The sequence below is a fragment of the Colobus angolensis genome, unplaced genomic scaffold (genome assembly GCF_000951035.1).
Source record: "Colobus angolensis palliatus isolate OR3802 unplaced genomic scaffold, Cang.pa_1.0 Scaffold164, whole genome shotgun sequence".
Taxonomy (NCBI): domain Eukaryota; kingdom Metazoa; phylum Chordata; class Mammalia; order Primates; family Cercopithecidae; genus Colobus; species Colobus angolensis.
In genome coordinates, this window is record NW_012114755.1 from 6,273,802 (window position 1) to 6,287,667 (window position 13,866).

Genomic DNA, 13,866 nt, shown 5'->3' on the forward strand with positions numbered 1-13,866 from the left:
AAAAAAAGATAAAAAAAATAACCAGAGTTGGTGGTTGTGTGAGTCTGTTTTCACTCAGCTATAAAGAACTACCTGAGACTGGGTCATTTATAAAGAAAAGAGGTTTAACTGAGTCACAGTTCTGCGTGGCTGGGGAGGCCTCAGGAAACTTACAATCATGTGGGAAGGCAAAGGGGCAGCATGACATGTCTTACATGGTGGCAGGAGAGAGAGAAAGAGGGGAAGTGCCACCCTTTTAAAACCATCAGGTCTGTGAGAACTCCCTCACTATCATGAGAACAGCATGGGGAAAACTGACCCCATGATCCAGTCACCTCCCACCAGGTCCGTTTCTCAACATTTGGGGATTACAATTCTAGATGAAATTTGAATGGGGACATAGAGCCAAACCATATCAGTGGTGCTCACTTGTGGTCCCAGCTACCCTGACACTGAGATGGGACGATAGCTAGAGCCTGAAAGGTCAAGGCTACAGTGAGCCATGGTCACGCCCCTGCACTCCAGCCTGTGTGAGAGTGAGATACCGTCTCAAAAAAAAAAAATTAAAAAACAAAAATTAAAAATAAATATATTTCATGAAATGATTTTTAATCTATTTCTTATGTAAAAATTAGAAAACATATGCTTATACATAACATGATTTGCCAAAAAAATGAGTCTTGCACAGGAGGGAATTAATATTTATGCTACTGTTGTGTTATACTTAAAAAGTTTAAAGTTCTCCACTGAGAGTAAGGTAATAGATTTTTTAAATTGCATATTAGATGGAGAGTAAACCTTGAACTTTACATATGAAATTTCTTTGATTTATCCTTTGTAATTTTACATATGAATGGTGGTGGAAAGTAATAGCATTTATCGTTTAAAATTTCAGAAACAGTCTGTTTTTATTCCTAACAGTATTTGTAATTACCATGCTAGGATTTATAAAGTTTGTTCTCTTTGCCTTATGACATTAAAAAACTATATTTCAAAATATGTCAATTGAAGGCCTTGTATTATAGAGTAAGATGCTAGGTTGGGAAAAATAAACATATTTGACCTCACTGAGGAAGTGTTTTAACAAAATGTAAATAAATGTTTTAAGTTATTATTAAATATATTTCTTCATGTATTTTTTAATACCATTGTATGTCTTCATACTGCTTTCTGTATCATTATTCTTCCCAGGCTGTTTTTTGTCATTTTTTACTGCTCCTTTGAAGCTGTTTAGGAATATAAGTCTTTCTTGGTCACTTCTGGAAATTTATTTTAGTAAATTTAACCCAGTGTCTATTTCCGTGTTTTTAAATTTTTTCTCAAAGTGTCCTCTAACCTCAATTATTTATTGAAGGTTTGCTACACTTTTAAGAGTGAGTACTACATATATTATTTTCATTTGGGAGAAGGACTAAGAGAGAAAAGGAGAGTTACCTACACAGGAGGAAAAAAATAACGTCTTTATTGATCATTTGTAAACTCAAAATTTAAGTATTTCTTAGAGAAATGAGAAAATTCATGTTTGAGACAATGTTGAAAGTTTAGAATGTGGGACACACATAGTAACCCAGAAACTTCCCGTGTTAAAGTCTTCTGACTGTGATCACTTGACAATAAAAGCTAAACTGTTTAAATCTGACTTGACTTTTCTTTTTAATGGTGTTAAGTTTCAAGGATGTATTTAAATATTTTTTCATCTTATTAAGTGAAGTATTTGCTTCCTTTACCTTCACGTGAGATGAGCTATAGTTGCTTCAGCTGGACTACATTTTCCTAAGGTGAACAGTTTGGGTTGAGTCCACACTAAGCTAATAAAATACTTAGACAAAAGATAATCTTTGATAAATGTATCAGTGAGTGATCAGAATATATAAATAGAAATATTGATTTTGAAAAACACAAGATAAAAATCAAATGGGAATTTTTACATATGCTAAAAAAATTAAAAACACTATATTCGTGTCTCTTCAGAAATCTTTTGTATTCTCTTTCGTCACAAAAAATAAAATTATTCAGCGCAACTCTTAGATGTTAATGAAAGAAAAAAACACATTCTTTATTTCTCCTGGTATTTTTCTTTTGGCTCTTTCTGGGAGACAGAGGATCTGCCATAATGCAAAATTTAAGACAAAAAAAAAAATGCCTGGAAGAAATGACATGGAGATGTAAGCCTCCTTTTCTTTCCCCCCAAACTGTATTTAGCATTGTTCCTGAATCAACAAAAACATTGCCTTACCCTTTGCTTTTTATAACACCAATAATGAACAATGTGACAAGAATATTCATATCTGGGGAGAAATAGGATGCAAGATTTTGAAAGTTCAAGGTGCTAAATTTTTTGAACTCATTACATATATGGATAATTCTTAAATTAACATTTATTGGTTGATGATGTTTTGATCAGGAAAAATTATCAAGAAGATTTGATTTTTACTAAATTGTATGTGTTCAGACACTCAAAATTCTTTGTTGGGGCTCTAGTAATACTCAGATCTGATCAAATTTTAGGAAATTTTATCATTCAGATTCGTTCACTAAAACTCATCAGTAACGAGCTCTGTATGTTGTTATTTATGTTTATCCAGGCTATTATATAGAGCTCTTAAAAATGCTGTTTCTCCTTAAAATTAAGAATGACTATTTCTTCCTTCTTTTAGAAAGCTAAGGAGGAAATGTGGAGCTGATAGCTGCAAAACCAAATTAAACTAAAATAAAAAGTTTGGAGTTCGATGACTCCAAACTTTTCGGTCTGTTTTCTCTTTATTATATGTATTGCCACTAGAAGCAAATAACTGATGCAGTTTCTGCCAGATAATAGCAATAATAAATGTGAAATGTGAATAATTTTTTAAATTATATCTAAAATCATCTACATCATTTAGCTATTGTGCATGTACAGGTAGTTTCTATTTGGGAGTGGGGCTAGGTAACTCATCATTATAAAAATTGTATCCAAGCAAGGATCAGAACACCTGTGCCACTGCCATTGTAAACATTGGATGGCAATATACATGAAACTGATGAACATGAGAACAAAACAAAATAAAAAGTAATACGTTTTATCTATGCTCCTTGGGAAGTGGTAACCTGTGGCAATCAGTACACTCAACAAGCAGTCCCCGCGCATTAGAGGTGAATCAGACACTTGAACATCTGTCCACTTCATGGAAGACGTTTCATCTCAGAAAACACGTACTAATAAACAACAGTTGGAGACAATTGTCTCTGACATTCAACATAATTCTGAGCTGAGGCTGAGAGAAGGAAGGGTGGAATTGTATTTCCTTTGGTAAAGCAAAAACAGCCGTGAGTGCAGCCTCTTCTAAAAATCTGATACTTAAAAGAGAATTGTAAGACATCAAAATGTTCAATTTGGAATGAAGAGTGGCCGAAGTTACTGGAAAGCTCGTGCCTCCGTCTGCAAAATCACTGGCCAGGAAAGCAAAAACTTTTCCAACACCCAATTTTAATATTGTGCTAAAGCTATGGACTCTGGTAAACCTCTAGAGTTAAATATGATCCCCTCTCCACCCCCCACCTTTTCTCTTAGGTTAGTGTTTGGGGGACAAGGAGGGGTCTGGAGCTTGGCCCCAACCTCGGAATTGCTGCCAAGGGCTTGTAATACAATCTCTCCCCGTTTGAAGGGTAAATCAGTGTCAATTGCATTTGCTGTCCACCAGAAAAAGTAAGCATTTTACTTCCGCTCGGTCTATGAGGACTGATGAAATGTAGGAAATCTGTTTCTGGCAGGGAGAAAAAATCGTTTTCCCAAACAGCACTAAAAGGAGGCATCAGAGAAGTATGAAGAAGGGTAGTGCGGCTGTAGCTGCTGCCGCTGCCGCCAAGCTGGTGGGGTGCGGGGATCGGCTGCTGCAGGACCTGCGCCTGGAGGGGGCCGGCCCCAAGAAACTGCACGAGCCCAGCCCGGAGCCCAAGAGCCTCTGAGAGCCGCCAGCAGCCCAGCTCGGGACGCGGGGGTGAGCATGACTGGCTGGCCCAGTTCTGCGCCAACGCCGCCGCAGCGTGCGCGCTCTGCAGCCGGGGCTCACCGGAGCCCCTGCCTGTCTACTGCACCCGGGGCGGCGGGGGAGGGGAGCAGTCATTAAAAAATAACCTTTTTTAATGAGGTTAAAGGCGGGGAAGAGTGAAGAGCGGCAGACAGTTGTACAGGCTTTTTCTCTAAGAGTAGGTATTCGCTGCAGGGGGTGACTTTCTGATTCCCCGGAAACAACCATGTGTTCCTTATTCCTATTGTGGAACACCCCAGATGACCGCAGCACGTAAGCCCGCTGGGGTGGCTCTGCAAACCAGGAACAGAGTGAGGATTTTTAATGAACACATCGATTATAAATGTACACATAGGCATTCGTGCACAAGAATATCTGTAATGCATGCTCAGCATTGCCTGTTATGGGGGCGGGGGGCGGTGGGTGGGATGGAGCCAGAATGGTCTTAAAGGGCTGACCCTGAATGTTTTACTTCAGTCGTTGAGGCCAGGGTGGGAGGAAAGAGCGCCACATGTGGGATCTGGGGTGATACTCACTGCTTGTCTCTGATAAGTTTGATGAAGTTAAGTTTTATGTGAATAAACAAACGCTAGCCGATATGTATCAACACATTTTGGGAAGATTTTGCATGGTATTGTTCTTTTTGTTCGGTCCAAAGTTGAGACTGGAATCTGAAATTGGGGAACAAAGGAGGCAATTTTGGTTTGGAGACATTATTTACACTGGCAAAATTAAATTCTGTCAACTCAGTATGGTAAATTACCATTAACTTAGCCCAGACATCCGAAGAAGTTTCCATTGTCTTGAATGAAGAGGGAGCAAAAGCGAGAGTTAACATACTCGATTTCTACATTCCAAAAACAATTGAGGTTGGGGGAGGGTTATTAATTATTTTCCCAGTTAACCTTTTTGAAACCACAGTCTTTACCCTCTCCATCTTCTTCATCTTCATCCTCTCACCTCTGCGATCTTCTTACAGTGAAGTGTTTGCAAAACGTTATTCTTATAAAATTATCTCCTCCAACCCTCTCCAACAAAGTTAGATCAATTGTGTATGGGAGTTCTTATGCCAAGGAAATAAGATCTGCTTGTGCACAGGAACATCCATTAGACATTCTAGTATCAAAATAAAGGCTCGGATAGGTTGGATGTGCCAGCCCAGCAGAGGAAGAACACCTTTCCTCCCCACCTATCCCCTGAGATTCACGGAAGCAAGGCAGATAACAAGCCCTGTGCTCATTGCTTCTTTTCCCCAAACTCTTAGCAGTGTGGACACTGATTAACTGCAGCTGGGGTCTGATTCGCCGAGCTTGTCTTTGATATTGATCAATGAACTCCTTCTCAAGGAATGCTTTCCTCTAACTGCGGTGAAGGTGGTGGCTCTGGTGGTCCTCTCCAACATGGGTGTCTGGGTTTTGACTGCCTAAGAGAAGGTAAGGGACAGATGGATGAGGCATGGGACAGTGTGCCTTTGCAGTGCACATTGGAGACTTTGCACGGGGCTGCCTGCATGGTCCCTTACATGGAAAAGGTAGCTTGGATTGCAGCCTGAATGCTACTGAAGTTTGGGTTTATTTCATTACTTTATTGTTAAACACTATGCTGTGGAGTTATGGACTGTGGTTTACTGGGAAATAAGTTCACATGGCAAAAAATTATTTCACCTGGTGCAAAAGGTCATGTGATTGCCCTGGAAATTTTTTAGCATCTTGGTTAGAAACTTCAGTTAAACCTCAAACTTTCAAGTATGGTGAAATATCTGGTCTTATATTAACCTTAAGTATGTTGTGTGTTACTTAAAAATCTTCCTTCAAGACTGGAAGTATGCACTGAAGACTCAGGGAAACTTTGGAAAGCTAAGTTACCTTGGTTGAAACGGCATGATGAGGCTATAACTGTTTACAGAGAGACTCCTGTTTAAAACTTCAGGGTATGTTGTGAGGTTAGTTTGGTATCTTTGTGGTTTTGATATTAAGGTCCAAACAGGATCCAACTGGTTCTTTAAACCTGAGCAACTAGGAAGGTTTCCACTCAATGTTTTTTGACTAGTAAAATGAATTGGGGTAAAAGTAGAAAATAATATATTGTCAAAATTAAGTAAGAGGCTTATGTAATTTTCTGTATTAAATGTTTTCAGGGTCAATACAATTAAAACTTTGCTAATTTTACTCCCTTATGAGACCATGTCATATACGTATATACATTTCCACAGAATGTAGAACCCTGCTGGTTCTTAACTACATTATAGCTAACTAAAACAGAAATATTTATATTTAAACAATAGAAAAGAATTTTCTCATGAATTGAGGTTTACCTAATCAACTCAGATAAAATTTTGATGTAAATCCTTAAATATTCTAGTTGTTAATATTGTTAATAACTGTCAGATGGTTTTCTATTCTAATTATGTTCCAAGCTAATCTGGTAGGGGTTAAAAAAAACTATGCTAAATTGTTTGGAAGGATGGTTAAGTATGATTTTTTTAAAACTTTAAAACATCACTAACAACATGAAAACATAGAAAATCAATTCTCACTCAGTTTTTTTTAAATCATGATTTGAGAAGAAATTGTTATTTGTAACTATACCATCATTTCACCCAAGACAAATCAAGATGGGACTGTAGGATAAGAAAGAACTCTCTAAAAGAGAGTCAGCACTATACAAAATTAAGATCACAAGAGATGAGTAGGATACTTTTAATAATTATGACTAAACAGTCTTGTTACTGTGGACAAAATATCCTCTTAGGCTACCAACCCCTTATTAATAACGGGGAGTTTGAATATATTGTTATTCTAAGGTTCCTTTGAATTAAAGCTGTTTATCATGGAATTAGATAAACTACCATTAACTGTCATTTTGCTTTATGTTTGGTGCTTTTCAATTTGTGGATAAATTGTTCTACTGAACCCGAGGTGGAGGTACCATTACAAGGTCTGAAATTGCCTTTCTGTTGAAATTATGGACTTTATTTTCTGATTAGACCTTTATAGTAAGATTTTGCATCCATGACATTGGTTGAAATTGTATATTTTGTGAGATACTATTAATTAGTCAAAATGAATCACAAGAGTAAAGAACTCACAATGATGAAAGAGACATCTAGAACTTTCCTGGGTAGTTTGTTCTTTGAGTTCAGCTAGAAAAATGGCATTTTCTCTTTCCAGATTTTGGAAGGGTATTCAGTTTGGAGGACTGTTTATTTTTAATTTTAAAAGGTAACATGACTGACTGATAAACTATTTCCTCAGTGTTTGACACCTGTAACACATTAAACTGAACAGATGTAAGGACAAGTGCTGCAGATGAGAGCAAAGGTTACCTTTAGGGAGGAGACCTTTGACTGTAGGTTGATGTAGGATTCATTGTTTTCAATGTTCACAGTTGAGTCTCTGTGTGTAGATGGGGTGGCGGTAGTGATGTCCTCTCACACTTACTTTGAGAGGTATATAGCATTTCCCTATTAACTGATTAATCATCATCTTAGGGGTAGCATTCTTCTCAATATGAAGAAAACTTGGAATAATCCATTATCTGTTGTATCATTAATACATTTATTTGTTCTCCCCCTTGTCCTTTGTCTTTTCTTAATGATTTAGAGTTCTATAAAATATTCCTATTTTGTCACAGAATTGCTTTTCTTTTTGGGATAAGGCAATAGAAGTTTTATTTTGGCACATTTCTGATGGTGATCATTTCTATTTTGCTAATAAAAATATATTGACTATTAAATATATGCCAAGCATTGGCACAAATATTTAATCCTCACAATTATCTTTAAGGTTTTGGCCTCCCTTGTATAGAGTAGAAAATACAGGTACAAAGAGGAAAATTCATATGACTAGAATAGAATAGCTACTAAATGGTTAGGTAGTGGAGCTATTATTTGATCCTGGACTTCTCATTCCAGTTCCAATATTCTATCCATTATTCAGGCTTCTAAGTGAAATCTCACAGCAGACAGAAGTGTATATCATTTCATTTTTTTGTCTTTTCAGTTGCTTTTCTATGTCATATCGCAATGCATTTTCTCTAACATGTTGGCACAGTCTAGAGATAAGCCAGAAATCATCTTGGTCATAGTCAAAGCACACCTCTAGGTGGCATGGAAGAATACTTTTTCTTCAGAGTCAAAACTGATGTCTTCAGCTGGGATTCTGGGACAACAAACTAGACAGAATCTTTAAACATGTGATATTTTACTTACAAAGTCACTATTTTTTTCTTTTTCTCCTGGGCTATTTCAAGTCTCATCATATTCATAATTGTTATTCCAGAATCACTTCTACTATGGAAAGAAAGAAAAAATATATACACACACAGTCTTTGAAGGATTTAGTATTAAGTTTCTGCATGTTTTTCTCTTTAAGTTTTATTTTTCTGAATTCCTAGACCTAAGGTTTGGTTATCCATTTTAGGAAGACCGAGAAAGCTTGGAGGAGCCACAGAAGCATTTGAGTCCTTACTCTTCTTTTTAAAGTATTGACTTTGTTTAATAGTTATCAAAGTTACTTATCAAGCTTTTAAAATACTTGGACTATATATACTTTATTGGAAACATCATTCAGTGTTTAGGCACATTATACAAAAAGGTTTTTCTTTCTCCCTAACCTCACTGTTTTCTTCAAGTCTGGTGAATCATCAGTCACTTTATTTCCCACCTTTAAAAGTTACCCCTTGGCATCTCTTGTGGTTTTGAACACTTTTGAATGAATTAAAAAGAACTGAAATGATCTTTTTGTGTAGCTTGTTCTTTACGATGTAATTCATCTGATCCATATTGACTACACATTTTAAAAAGTTATAAGATGGGTAAAATTCCACGGTGATCTTTTTATGGGAATAATATAAATTAATTTGACCTTTCTTCACCACAATATAATCATTGTAGTTGGAAACTACTTCACCAAGGGGTAAATTCTCCATACTCCAAATTTTGATCATGCTAGCTGAATCCATTTTCATGTTTCGTATTCATGGATTAGCCAAATCTAAATCCAAGACCTCCATGTATTGACTTTCAGCCAAACCGTTGAGTCATGTTAAGTTTGGCAGTGATTTGAAATGTGAAAAAAGGATCAGGAGAAATTGGATTGAGAATCTGAATTTTTTTAAAGGATCAGGAGAAATTGGATTGAGAATCTGAATACTTTTCAGAAGGGACTTAAACAGAAGAGTCCTTATCTATGACAGTGACTTTAGGTTTCTACATATTTGACATAAGTCTAATTGTGTAGCTTCTATTGCATGTTAATTACTCACTAAGCCTTCTTTCTCTCACCTCTGTCTTGTGGGAAAATGTAACTGTATTTTTGCTTTTTTTTACCACTAAACTTTTGACTGTATACAAAGTAGCAAAATAAAAATTGCCTAATTATTCTTATTGTTTTTACTTAATGTTCATCTATAATTATTAGAAGGTAGTTTGAGTTAGTTTTCTGGCAAAACACAGGATAGCGTACATGAGAAATAAATGTGCCACTGTCAAGGAAAATAAAAACTTCACTGTTTAGAGGTTTTGAGGGAAAGGATTGTGTCCTTCTGGCTCATTGAAATTGTTACATGCCATTAGGCTTACTGTAAACTATCCCTTGATAAATTCTTTGCTGGACAATGAGCTTAAGAATCTGAGGTGTCTTCTTGCTTTTGTAGAGCAAAATAGGACTCTGATGCTTAAATGGAAGTTGCAGAGCACATAATAGAGTGTAGGTAAAGTTACTGAACGGCCACATCTCACTTTCAGGAAAGTAGTGGGAGAGATTGTGTCTTGAGAAGAAAGGCATTTTAGAGGTAACCCTTTTAAGATTTCAATTAGTTATTTCAATGTATGAATCTTGTGCTCATATGTATGACTTAAATGTTTGTGAGGCTAGCTGGCATATAGGAATCTTAACCAGCTACAGGGAGATGTTTTGTTTTTTCTGGGACTAGACATATATTTTTTTTAACTGGGGCAGAAAATGCTTTAGGTTTTTGGTGTTTAATCACAGAATTTGGAGGAAACTTTAGGACTTTATATGGATAATGTCATTATTAACTATGAAATAATAAAAAGTGGTGATGTTCTGATTCCTGTAATGACAATCTAACAACATATGGCAAGGTATATTAAAAGCAGTTCACATTTACAATGGTTGAATTTTTATATATATATATGAACATATATATGATGTTTTCAGAGAAAATTTATGGTATGTTTTTCAAAAAATTACTCGAGAGTAATTTAATTATAAATGAAATTGTGCTTTTAAATAGTGTACTTATGATACCTTTTAGGTACTTACTCATATTCCCAACAGTCTTTTCTATCGCTACAGCAAAATATTTGGGAGATGCTCCCACTTTGCATTTTTCTAAACACCAGTGTCTTATTTTTTCTTCAAAAACAATATTTAAAAGAAATTAACTTATGTTAAGTGAATTAGAGTTTGAGGTTACCTGGAAAGGAATACTATGTAGAGTTTCAAATAATAAAACCAAAAGGAGAATTCATAACTTATTGGTAACTTTAAAATGCCATAAATACTGGAATATTGCTGAAAACCCCATGATATCATATAAACATTACTTCTTGCCTATTGTAAATATTTTCATTTTCATTGTCATACAGTCATAATGCATCTGGTTATTTCATAGGCATATTTATATACAGAGTAGAATCCTACATGTTGTTAAACATTATGACTATTATATTAACTGCTTCATTAGTTCTTCTGTAGTCTTACATCCTATAAATAATGCATACAAAAGTGCTATAGTCTGTCTGGGCATGGTGGCTCACACCTGTAATCCCAGCATTTTGGGAAGCCGAGGCAGGTGGATCACTTGAGGTCAGGAGTTCAAGACCAGCCTGGCCAACATCATGAAGCCCCATCTCTACTAAAAAATACAAAACAAACAAACAAATAAAACAAAATGCTATATTCAAGGCCAACTATATATTCAAATACCTTTTCTACAACCCAAGTAGGGGATTGCACTACTTCGCAATATGGTCAGGTTAATGAAAGCATCCTTGTTTTTATAGGTGTAAGATATTTAAGTACTTCTACTCTAAAGATAATTTCAAACAAAACCCTGCATGTAAAACAAATACAGCGGAAAGATAAAAAGCAGGAAAGAGAAAGAGATTATTGTAGCGATAGCAGAGGACAAACAAACACCTCTGGCAGCATTTGTTAGAACTATGGTGCAGTTCTTAGGTTATCATCAATATGGGTTCTTAACTATTCCGTTTTGTAAAAATGTGTCATTACAGAAAGAGTAGTGGTCTTGGGAATATGAAGACTCAGGTTCAAGGCTAGTTCTGTCATGACCTAGCTATATGATCTTGGTGAAGTCACTTATCCTCTCTCTCTCTCTCTCTTTTTTTTTTTTTTTGGTTCCTTTGAGTGCAAGAGAGAAGTGTGGTAGAGAGTCTTTGGGTGTACCTCTTCCCCCGCTTCTTACCCCGTTCTCTAAATTGTGAGTCTGTGATTGCTTGGCCATCTCCAAAAAAGAAGTGATTTGCTTAACATTTTAGGCTACAATATTAAGGGTAATGATCATGTATTTACAGTGAGTTGTACAAATGCTGTCATTGCTAGTGTTCAGTTCATAAAATTCGGTGAAAATCTATGGTTTTAAATAGTAGCCAAACAATAGGAGCTAACAAATTGGACACTAACAGTTTAACTTTTTCTTGTGTTTCAATAAGTGGAATTTCTTGCTTAGAAGCCGTCTCTTTCCAAGTATATTGTTTCATACAAACTTGGAGCTTCTTGTTTGATTTTCTATTTGACCTTTGATTACTGTTGTTTTCCTGCTAAGTGGTTGGCCAAAAGTGAGAGGGCCAGTACAGATAAAGCAAATAGTGTTTCATGGGGTTTAATAATTAACGAACTGATCTGTCATCAAAAAACCCATGGATCCAGTTCGTTATAATGTTCTGATGACAACATTTTAGTGAGAGAAGTCTGTATAAAAAGCAATTGCTCTTTTGTTTCCAAAACAGGTATTACAAGTGGATAAATAATGTGCACGGCTCTGAGCCCAAAGGTACGCAGTGGACCTGGCCTCTCTGATATGCATCAGTATAGCCAATGGCTAGCCAGCAGACATGAAGCTAATTTGCTACCAATGAAAGAAGATCTGGCCTTGTGGTTAACCAATCTATTAGGTAAGGTTATAAGATCTCATTTTGTGAGCAAAGATAACAGTTTTTGTTTTATTTTTCCTCCTGTAGTGTCCGTCACCTAAGCATGTGATAGCACCTTGGAAAGAAAGACTTTTACTATTTGGCATTTGCATTGGGGAAACCTGAGGCAGGTGGAAAATTTTAATGAATTTCCCAAAGTCTGTCACATTAACTGTGCTTAGTAATTCCAATACGATGCACTCAAATGTGGAAATATGCGGTCAGATTGCTTATTTTATCTATATGCTGGTCTGATTTATTTTTGGCTTTTCTTTCATGCAGCTGACCAATTTGACCTATTCTTTTGACATTGTACACAGGCCACAGTGTCTGTGAAATCTGGCTTCTAAATCTGGATTTCTTTGCCCTACTTTTACAGCACACCTTCTAAAACTGCTGAATACTCAAACTCAGGAACAAAATCATGTATCCTTTTTCCGAATGAGCTGACTGGAATCATCTAACCCTGAACTAAAATTTTTCTTTTCCATTTGCTTTTGTTTTTAAGGTCTAGTCTAACAGTACTTTTGCTGACCTCATGCTACCTCCTGGTAAAGATGCCTCTCCTTTTGTTGCTGTTGTGCTTTCATATTCACAGGATAAAATTTCAACTATGTGAAAAATAGAATCACATGTTTAAAGGATCATCATATATAGCAACACTATTTCCACTAAGTTTTTTACAGAGAATAAAGTTAATTTAAATGTGAGAAAAAAGATCCCTGTAGACTTTATAAGATATAAGATTTGAGCGTTGAGTAAACATAGAACTTGCATGCAGCTTTATCATTTGCAGGGGAGATTTCATCAACACTATTTTATTATTTAAAGAATCTGTCAAGGTAAGGGTTGTTATCCTCATTTTCTAGCTAAGGAAACTAAAGAGCTTAGGAAGGTGCATCCCGTCCATCTGAAATTTTAGCAGTTTTTCACAGGGGTTTAGCACATTTTATCAGAGTTTTCCTTTCTCTCCATGGGTCTGGATTCTTGCATGGCTTTTGTATTTATTTATTTTTTAGTCTTTATTCTACGATTTCTTTATCCTATGTTTCTTTTTTCTTCATGGTGTGCACACAATTTTGGCAACTCTGTAGTCTAACCAAGGCTACTGAATATGGGTGTGCAAATTATACCCTTCACCAACAAATATTGAGGTCAGAAAAAGAAGACACTCCCCAGAAAGACCCTTTATGCTGCTATGGAAGTCTCTCCTCCAGAAGGAAGGGGCTACACCGTTCAGCAATTTATTCATGCAGAGGACCTTTTATCTCCATCAAGGAGTGGGAGTTATTTAAGCCTAAGCAGATGTATTTTTCTCTCTCTTCTGTCTTTTTTGGGTTCACTAATGATTGCTATATTAGTAATTAATTATTAAATTTGAGCTATCTGTTTTCCGATGTAGGCAATCACAAGTATGGTAGTATAGAATAAAAGTTAAGAGCACAGGCTCTGGAAATAGACTGCCTTTGTTTGAACCCCAGCTCTGCCACTTGGTAGCAGTGTGATCTTGGGCAAGTTACTTACCTCTCTTGTGCCTCATTTTCCTCATCTGTACAGTGGCAATAACAGTAGTAACTACTTTGTAGGGCTGCTGTGGGAGTGAATGATTAAAATATGTATAGTACTTTGAACAGTATCTGGTCCTAGTAAACACTATATTGTTTTTGTTATTGTTCTACTTACATAGTTCAGTGAAAATTT

General features: G+C 36.2%; 1 protein-coding gene across 2 annotated transcripts in view; it reads left to right on the plus strand.

Moving 5' to 3' along the window:
• Positions 1–3,670: 3,670 nt before the first annotated feature.
• The window catches only part of GAS2 (growth arrest-specific 2), a 139,176-nt gene continuing 128,980 nt past the window's right edge, over positions 3,671–13,866 (plus strand). The window contains exons 1-2 of one of the 2 annotated variants that reach the window (XM_011937512.1): positions 3,671–3,956; positions 11,983–12,147. In XM_011937512.1, the coding sequence (XP_011792902.1) occupies positions 12,003–12,147 (145 nt within the window). In that variant the 5' untranslated portion in view covers positions 3,671–3,956; positions 11,983–12,002. Of the gene's footprint in view, positions 3,957–5,184; positions 5,420–11,982; positions 12,148–13,866 lie in introns of those variants that run through there. The other variant, XM_011937513.1, reaches the window with a different exon arrangement.